This window comes from Polyodon spathula, chromosome 14, assembly GCF_017654505.1.
Source record: "Polyodon spathula isolate WHYD16114869_AA chromosome 14, ASM1765450v1, whole genome shotgun sequence".
Taxonomy (NCBI): Eukaryota; Metazoa; Chordata; class Actinopteri; order Acipenseriformes; family Polyodontidae; genus Polyodon; species Polyodon spathula.
The window spans coordinates 37,243,929-37,253,322 of record NC_054547.1 but is presented as its reverse complement, the minus strand read 5'-3'; the positions used below and the strand labels follow the sequence as shown (position 1 = coordinate 37,253,322).

General features: G+C 43.7%; 2 protein-coding genes across 2 annotated transcripts; one reads left to right on the top strand and one right to left on the bottom strand.

The window, feature by feature from the left end:
- Positions 1–222: 222 nt before the first annotated feature.
- On the bottom strand, positions 223–4,127 carry LOC121327390 (uncharacterized protein C2orf72-like). The gene is made up of 4 exons (XM_041271412.1): positions 3,058–4,127; positions 2,542–2,549; positions 1,623–1,735; positions 223–844 (listed from the first exon to the last, which is right to left on the bottom strand). Exons 1-4 carry the CDS (start codon positions 3,910–3,912, stop codon positions 738–740), a joined length of 1,083 nt encoding a protein of 360 aa, XP_041127346.1. The 5' UTR covers positions 3,913–4,127; the 3' UTR covers positions 223–737.
- A 990-nt stretch (positions 4,128–5,117) lies between these two features.
- On the top strand, positions 5,118–8,141 carry LOC121326501 (mitochondrial ubiquitin ligase activator of nfkb 1-A). Its single transcript, XM_041269806.1, is given in 6 exon segments — positions 5,118–5,236; positions 6,204–6,321; positions 6,454–6,541; positions 6,969–7,089; positions 7,198–7,448; positions 7,451–8,141. Coding segments are annotated over 5 exon segments (822 nt in total). The 5' UTR covers positions 5,118–5,236; position 6,204; the 3' UTR covers positions 7,696–8,141.
- The last annotated feature ends 1,253 nt before the right edge of the window (positions 8,142–9,394 follow it).

The following is a 9,394-nucleotide window of genomic DNA, read 5'->3' as shown; positions in this document are numbered from 1 at the left end:
AGATTATTTTGGCCAGCTAAACATGGTAACGTTAAATATTGCATCACAGCACAATAACACAACCTTTACTGTTACCTAAATGTCCGGAACAGAAGAATGCTAGACTCGGTGTAGAGCCGCTATGACAGAAACACAACACATTCCTACTGATAGACCTACCTCACATGTAATCATGATCTGTCTGAACTAATATAGCTCATAAGGAAAACAAGAAACAAAAAGTAGTGCAAATACTTTTATAGACCTCCTCTATGTCACTATTTGATCTAACATTGCTGTTGCTTTTAACAGCATCACTTTACAGTAAATTGACCGGTCCAATGCAGTCTAGTAGTGCACAGTAATTCATAAAACATAAGGCAATCACGGCCACACCAAAACCATGTTTTCCCTTGTAAAAGTTCACCCTGGTAAATCTGCATGGTAAATTTGCAGTTTTCCTATGTTTACAGTATACTATGCATTTATCAAAGTTTCCTATGGTTTGTCCTGGCTTTTAATATGCATAACTATACCTCTCTGGGCTTTACAATGCTTCCCAATGCTTAATCATGCATTCATTATGTGTTGCTACACTTTGCAGTGGGTCATTTTTATAAGGGTTTACTGAGATCTGGGTGATTATCACAGAAAGTTTTAGTACTGCTGCAGGGCTTGGCTCCAGCGGTATGAAGACTGCCAGGAGGCTGGATGATGAGGAAGCAGGCGTGAGAGTGGGAGTGGTGTGGGGAGCTCTATCAGGCCTGGCTCTCTTGCTTGCTCGCGATGCAGGCAGGGTTCAGGGGCTGAGCGACAGGGCTTCTGCTGTGCAAGGGGATGGCTTCTTCCCTGCTCTGCTGTACGCCTGGACAAAGGGACGTGAGACATGTTAATGCTGGTTTCACTCCGAGTCACGTTAATATCAAAGTGAAAAGTTTTACTTAACTTTCAGTCCTGCAAACAAGAGTTCTAGAATATTGATACACATACCTACGTTGCATGTTATAGTGATGGTTGTGAATGATCAACACATGGTATATGCATATTAACTGAAATTAATACATTTCTGTTCAAACGCATTGACGTTGTGAGCTTTACAATGAGAATTAATCCACAAAGATATTTGGTGCGACACAATCACAGGCACAAGCATTAGGGTTAGAGGTTAGGATTACATTACTTGCTGTGCTTAGCAACTAGAGTCCATGTACGTTTGACTAACGATGCCATATTTTTGCTTACAGTATGCTTACAACTTACTAAATATGGGTCCGGAAAGCTTAAAACAATAACCCAGTATCTCTGACCTTTCCATGAAGCACCAGTCATGGTTCCAGTCAAACAGATCCAGAGTATGAAAGAGTAGTAACCCTTTGTGAAGTGTAAAGGCACACTTGGGACTGGGTGCAGGTCTGCACAGCTCTCCCTAGCTACTGGACTTCTTTACCACTCTCTCAAGGGCATGCATTGTACTGCACGGAATAAAGGTTGAAAACCACAAGCTTACACTGAAAAAAAGCAACTACAAAAAAACAGATTTATACTAAACTGTTAGTGTTAAAGAAAGTGGAGAAAGTGAAAGGGCACGCAGCTCCGCACACACACAGCAGGCATGTCTTTATCCCCGTGGTTGAGAGAAGTACCTTGCCGGCTGGAGCTGCAGTTGGGTTGCCGCCTCCTGTTCTCTCGTGCCTGCCAGGGGAAACACTGCCGAACCCAGGACATCGTGCCTCCTCTACCGCTGCTGCCCCCTGTGACACACACACACAGACACACACTCTGTTTGAATAAACAGCAGTTTAGGCAACTCTAAAGCTGAGGGAACACAAAGCCATTTTTTCAGGAACAGTGGCTTGAATCCTGGTACTAAGAGACCTAGTAGGAGATAACTTTACTGTATCAAAATCCAAGTTTCCCTTGGTGTGCCATGCAAAGGCCTGAAACCTAGTCTCCTGAAACCAAATTCCAAGCCACAAAGTGGCTTCGTGTTTGCTCATCTTAATAAAGCAAGTTCCATGCGAACATTATCAGATTTACATTTAAATTCAGACAATTGTGTTCCCCAGTAAACGAGCACCTGTAACTTGAAGGGTAGAGAGTAACTACAACTACTGCAGTAGCATGCCTGTACTCTAAAGCTGGTTCACGGGATAAGACAGTTCAGGCCCCCCTGCTGAACACACTGTGGGTAATGGAACATGGCCCCAGGGATTCAGAGATCACAGCATGCCTTGTGACATAGTGGGTGACTTTCATTATCTTGATGTGGTGATGATGAGTCGGTGAAGTTCTGCATTACTCCCAGAGGTTTGTATGTGTTCAGGCACATACTTACATATTCATCACTAACATTTGCTGAGCCGCATATAAAATGGGGCAAACAACAATGCAAGCTCCCACAATGCAAGCTTGTGCCAACTTCCTGGCAATTATGGAGAATGTGAGAGGCCACGTCTCAACAGGAAATGCTGAGTTGATGGTGCTGCCAATAAATTTACAATTGTTGGATTATTTTCTAATGGCTTTCAACTTTCAGTTCCAATGGCTACCAATCACAAACAGTCTGTGCAGTACACTAATTGCATTATTAAGGGCATGTCGATTTATAATGTACGATTTTTTCCCCCGTCCTATTAATTATTTTGTTATAACTGAATCTTTTTTCTCATATAACGATACCGTTATATTCTTTACTTTACACAGCTACACTGTACAAGCGTCTTAAATGGCCTGATTTTTTTGTCTTGTCATTTATCTACACTGTCACTAGAAAACAGAACTGGAAAGTACTCCTTTAATAACCTAGTTATGCAGTCTGTAAAACATGTTGCGTAGCAACTGATTATAGGCTTACTGTACATTTTCATGATAATTAACTTCAACAGCACAATTAATTCTGGCACATGTGTTTCACTGCTAGCATGAACAAGTGTTATACAAATAAATGTTATTAAATATATTTAAAAAAAAAAAAAAAAAAAAAAAAAAAAAAAACACCACCACAAACATTTTTGGGCGCCTGTTTTAAACCAGTGTAAAAATTTTGTCACACTTCAACCCCAAAAACCGTGGCACCGAAAGCGAGGCTCGGATGGCTTTGCAGGCATTTCTCTTAATTTCAAGTGTGCACGCCGGCTTCTTCGGTATGAAGTGACCAGCCCACATCGCCTCGCCGGGGTGCCCCTTGAAAACTCTCTGCAGCAGCTGCTCCAGCAGCTGCACGGACTGCTGGCTGTCCCCGCTTTCGCTTCTCAAGTGCACCAGCCCGAGCAGAGCCGGCTGGACACCGGCAGCCCGACTGCGACCCCTCACGTCCTTGAGAATCTCCTTCAGACAAACCCTGTTCCGAGGCTGAAGCAAAAAGTCGTGCCTGAAAACAAAAATGATTAACGGGCGGTCTATAGCTCGCTGTGTGCCTTTGCATGCTTTGCCATACGCCCTGCGTGTTTCGACCGCTCCTTGCTGCTGTGAGCACTTAACCAGCCAGGTCGCCGGCGTGGCAGTACGACAGCCGGCGTTGTCCCCGGAACATTGATCTGCTTCGTCTTTAAGTTTTACAGCTGGTTGTATTTCCTCACAAGGAATACCGGCACAGCTGCTTGCACTGACGTTGCAGATAACACTTGGCGTCCCGTCACGTCCCCCTCCTGCTGAAATTGTACCGTTTTTTATCTCAACGCAAGTTTCATCATCACCAGTATCTGCTACAGTATTTAATCCCGGCGGGAACATCTCATTCAAAAACTCTTCTAGCGAACCGGGTTCGCTCCCGTCGCTTTTCTCCAAAACATCGCTCACCAGGAAAACCCTTTCCCTGCCGCCTATATCTTTTAAAACCTGCTGGAATTCCTCCTCTACCGGGTCATCGTCTCGCTGAGATTCACCGAAGATCTCAGACTCCGAGCTGTAACTCTCGCTGTCTTTCTCCCCCATCCCTGTGAAGCAAATGCGCCCTTATTTGCTTAGTCTTACACTGTAGAACCACCGCTACACTCTAACCCTGCACCTCCTCTGGAAAAATGAACGCCTCAGGGAGATCCGAGTCACGAAATCCTAGCTCCCTTGTTCGCGGAGCACCTTACACGTCGCTGGAAATGGCATAATACCTTTTCACAGACAACACAGACACCACCCAATCGCTGACAGACAATTCAGTCAGTTGGGGGGGTGGGGGGGGGGGGGGGGGGGGGGGGGGGGGGGGGGGGGGGGGGGGGGGGGGGGGGGGGGGGTGGGGGGGGGGGGGGGGGGGGGGGTGGGGGGTTGAATGACCAGAGAGGTCTCTCCTCCTAGAGGAGGATCAGATTATGTTAGTCTTTACACAGGCTGGCAAACAAACGATACAAGTTGCACGATTTATTTTTAGTTAAACTTTCATCTTTCGGTGTTGGATTGTTACTCCACAAGCCGGTTTGTCCACATCATGTTTCTAAGTTACTTATATGATAACAACGCAATGTTTTGGCAAAATTTCATTAGAAACGTGGCAGATCTGTAAACAACTGCTGCAAATGATGCGCACGTACGCTTTGTATAAAATGCTATCCCTATCTTTGAATAAGAGTAGCAGAGTATTGTCAGTAGTTAATAATTTACTCTAGGTGGTTCAAGGGCATTGCTGCTTGGCCCAAACCAGCCATACACTGGTTAAATGTCTCATGTCCCACAGCACTGTCTGGAAGAGGGACAGAGATTAGGCAAAGTTTTAGCATGCACTCTCGCGAGAGGAATGTGCTAAGCGTTTGGTTGGTAGCCATCTGATAGAATATACAGCGTCATCAAGACCATGGGGCTCAAGGAAGAACTTAAAAGTTAAAAAAAAGAGAACTAAAATAAAGTTGTTATTCTTATTATTTCTGTATTGTATTCAAGGTTTCCACAAACACACCTTTAGATAGGCGATGAAGGGGCAGGAGAACCAACCACACAGTCTCCGCTCTCCACTACTCTTTATTCTCATTAAACACTGGTGTGCATGCAGGTGGCCTGTGTGGGCGAGGGCAGTTTTACAGGTGAGACCAATATACCTGAATCGTTGCATTATGTGATTTACAGCGATCCCTAGAGGTGAATATATGCTATCCCAACAAGGTCAGTGCTTGTTTTTTTTTTAAAACCTTTTTAAAACCGAAACGAGGAAATGGGAGAGCGGTGTCTGCAAGGGTTATTCAACTTTTAGCTTCGGATACTGCTCGGGAAGGGTCGTTGTTTTGTTACAGTGTTGTTTGACTGCATTTACAGCAATACAAAGAACTTGCACGTAAGTAAATGAAAAAAAACTTGCCTTTTCCCGTTGGGTGTACCGTAGAACACATATTGGGGGATAACCCAGTGATTAAGAGAAATATTTTTCTTGCAAAAGAAATGGGTTTTCTTGCATGTTTTTCCCGTATGGAAAATGAATGCAGTGACCAGCAGTGGTCAGAGCTGGTGCTTTTCAACTGGTCATACTGGTTCGACAAAACAAATAGAATAGACCCACCTAACACCAGTGTAACTCGTTGAACTATAATACATTTTACAGTTTATATTCTATTGTTTTTTGTATCTGTACAGTAAGTGTGTGTGTGTGTGTGTGTGTTTAAATACAGCAGGGACAGTGTGTTTCCGCAGCACCTGTTTGCCACTGAAGTCATTCACAATTGATAGTAATCCAAAATTACTGAATGTTCTTGTGTAGTGGACAGCGTGCTGGCATGCAGAGGGAACAGTTGCATTCCTTAATAAGCATGTAAACATGACGTACAGCGAGACTTCTTTGGTACTGAATCTGTTTAATGAAACAATCCTGTTTGTGCATATTTAATAAACGCAGTATAATGGTTTGCTACTTTTCGATATTAATCGGTAAATCTCTAAATGTCGAATTGCCAAAAATACCTTGTAAAGATAAAGATACTACACAAATGTAAACATTGTTTCAAATAAACCCTAGAAAACGCTCTAACCAAACGTTATTTCAGTTAGAATGTTGACGTTTTTGGAGACGTTTTTCAATGGCATAACTTTTTTTTAAGCATAGAGGTCCATTTTACCCATTCTCTGCTTGAATTGAAAAATAAAGATAACCCACCCCCACCCCCACCCCGGCAAATTCTTTCTAAAATTAATCGTCGATTTGGCAAATAAATAAATAAATAAAAAGGAACAGAAAATCGAATAGTAGCAACCCTAGGTGTAACCCATTAAAAAAGTAAAACAGCTGTTTTGTGATTTTTCTCTGCTAGGATGAGTGATAGTCCGGTTAGTCCCTTGACTCTGATCTGTGTGGGATCCAGCTTTGCATTCTCTGGGCTGTTTTACCATTTGTACCAGCAGAAGAAACAAGAAATACACAAAATTGAGGTAAATACAGTAGTTTGAACATTGTCTCCTCATCCCCACACCCTCAACCCCAGGCCTCTCTGATCCATTATAATTGTCTAAAATTTCATGAGGTGTAATACTTATTATTATTATTATTATTTTCATGGAAAGGAAATCCCGAAGGTTCAGCTGAATAAAGACCTGATAAAGATATTGGCTGCTTCGCGCGGGAAAAGGCTCGGCTATGCAGTCGTAGAAGGTTAGTGATTTATTTACTGACTGATGTTGGTAACATGTTTGTAAAGGAGATTTTTTTACACTGAGGTTCCCAGTGTTCACAAGAACCCACGTGGAGAGCAGCAGTACTCAGGATACGGTATATACACAGAACCGCGTTAGAGGTATTTTGGTCCTTTGTTTGTGTTTTGTCATGGAATTCTGAATATTCAGAGATCTCAATCCCAGTTTTTTTCAATTCCAATTCCTTTTTAAAACCAATTCTCAGTTCCAGTTCCTTCAAAGAAGAATATTTTAGAGACTTAATTGTTGTGATTGTTCATATGCTTCCATTTGAAGTCAATTTCATTGAGCAACGGTGACATAAATGTAAGTAATTTGCTTGTGCTGCTGGGTTGCCCTGGGTAAGAAGGTTAGCTTTTCATTCCTTCGCTTCCCTTCCCTTCCAGGAATCGTTCAGCCACAGGGGGAGCCCCTGGCCAGCCAGTACGTGCCCAGATGCTTCGGAGTCATTCAAAAGGTCATTGTTCAGGAGCACAAGAAGGTCTGGAGCAGCATCACAAACAAGTGGTTAGTGTGTGTGTGTGTTTGTGCTACATGTGGAAATACTAACAGATTATAAAGGAACAAAAGTGAAAATCCTACAATGAACGACATGTTTTGTTTATGCACCCCCAGGAACGACAGAAAGCAGAACACAAAGGAGAGCACCAACACTGTCCCCTTCAGCCTGGTCCCCCGTGGAGGTGACGGAGGAGATGGGGTCTCTATTCAGGTGGTCTCCCCGCTGGAGGCCTCCAACCTCTGCCTCGAACCCGTGTATCGCCGCCTGCGCAAGGCCCAGGAGGGCTTCGTTGACTACATAGCACAGGGGCTGAGTGGGGAGAAGCCAGTCGGGCTGCAGGAGACAGAGGAGATGCTGCGGGTCGGGCCACCCTGACCGGATTCGGGGAGTTGGTCCTGGAGCCTGGGAGAGTCCTGAAGCTGCAGCCCCCGCTGGACGGACAGGAATATCTCCTGCTCCTCTCTGACTACAAGAGCTTCCTACAGCAGCACCAGGCGTCCCTCAGCATGTGGAAGGTTCTAACGGCTCTCTCTGGGCTCGCAGGAGCCACTCTGCTGGCCTACATTATTTATAGGAAGTATTGGAGGCAAAGAGACAACAGCCAAGCCTGAACCCACTGGCTTGTATTTTCCAATCTGTGCAAACTGCAGGCAAATTACCTCTCCTTATTGAACGTATGATATGGGCAGTTTGCACACAGTGGAAAATCAGACCCATCAACTGTATTGCGTCAATTGCAATGGACTTGAGAATTATGACCTTGGTTCTGTATTAAGTTGGGTGCTGGCTGGGAGAGTGTTTAGGTTCATTGCAATTGATAGTTCTGCAGACTGTCATGGGTACTGTCCTCCACCTGCATCAACCCTGTGCTCAAACGTTGGACTGTTTACACCACTGCTGGCTAATGGATAGGACTCCCATTGTGTAGCAGTTTTAAGCCATTTTGCTATAAAGCATAGTCTTCTTTAGGAAAACAATCAGCTGACAAAAATTATACAACAGGGCACAAACAAACATTCTTGTCTAATAAAGGTGTACGTTGTTAACAAAACAAAAACATGGTTTCCTTGCTTTTGTTTTACTTAAAGGTGACTTCTGGTAATATGACAGGTGAGCCTGCCCCTATAATCTCATTGTGTGCATGTTGAGTGACAGAAACGCTCTGCTCATGCTTCACGGAGTGCTTCTCCTCATAGAGTGGTCATGATGACACTCGCACCCTGTAGGGAAACACAATGCAGCTAAACAGGCTATGAAACTCTGTGTTGAAAAGGGTTTATTAAACATGTTACAGCAAACGCCCATTTCCCCCCATGGAAAATATGCAAGTGTGACGCCCACTGTTATATTCTAAATGCACCTGTTCCACAACTCACAAATTAGCTGGCGACTAGGAACACCAATATTCTTTGGAACACATATATAGATATATGTTCCAAAGACATAGACAAAGACTTCTGGTTTCTTTTTAGCACTGCTGTGTGATGGAGTGAAGTCACAGAATGCCATCGTTGTGTTAGATTGCAGGAGCTGCTGTGGTTATCTGACTTGTGCTCACCAGTTACCTTGAGGGAGCATAAAGAAGCAGCCTTGTATACCTCTTAATTATGGGTAGGACTTTGAGTTTAAAACTCTACAGTGCATGTCCTCTACTCTGGTTTGAGAGGGATGGAGAAGCGTGCAGTAATGGTTATGGTTGTGTAGGCTGTGTTTGCTGTCAGCTGAAACATATTTAGAGAAGTGAAATATGGTAGTAATAATAACAAAATAAGTGATGGCTATTCAGTGTACCAATATTAAATAATTAACAAATATGTTTATGATGTGTTCCAGAAGTGCAACCCGTCCAGCTGAATGAAGAGATATTGTACATGAGGCAGTGTAGTCCAGTGGTTAAAGTCCAGGGCTTGTAACCAGAAAGTTGCCAGTTCTAATCCCGCCTCTGCCACTGTGTGACCCTGAGCAAGCCATTTAACCTCCTTTTGCTCCATACTACGGATGAGATCTTAAATCAGCGTTCTATTGTAAGTGACTCTGCATATAATGCACAGTTCACAGCCTACCCCTGTAAAGCACTTTGTGATGGTGGTCCACTATAAAAGTTGCTACATAAAAATATATTATTATTATATATAAAACCTCAGGAACAGGTTATGCTGCTGTCAAAGGTAACATGCTTGCTTCATGTATTTATGGTCCTAAAACTCAAGCCGCCCCAGAGTGGAAAAATTTACATTCTGGTCCTCTCTGACTACAGAACCTCCCTGAGGCAGCACGAGACGCCAGCGACGAAGTGGAAGACTGGTGATT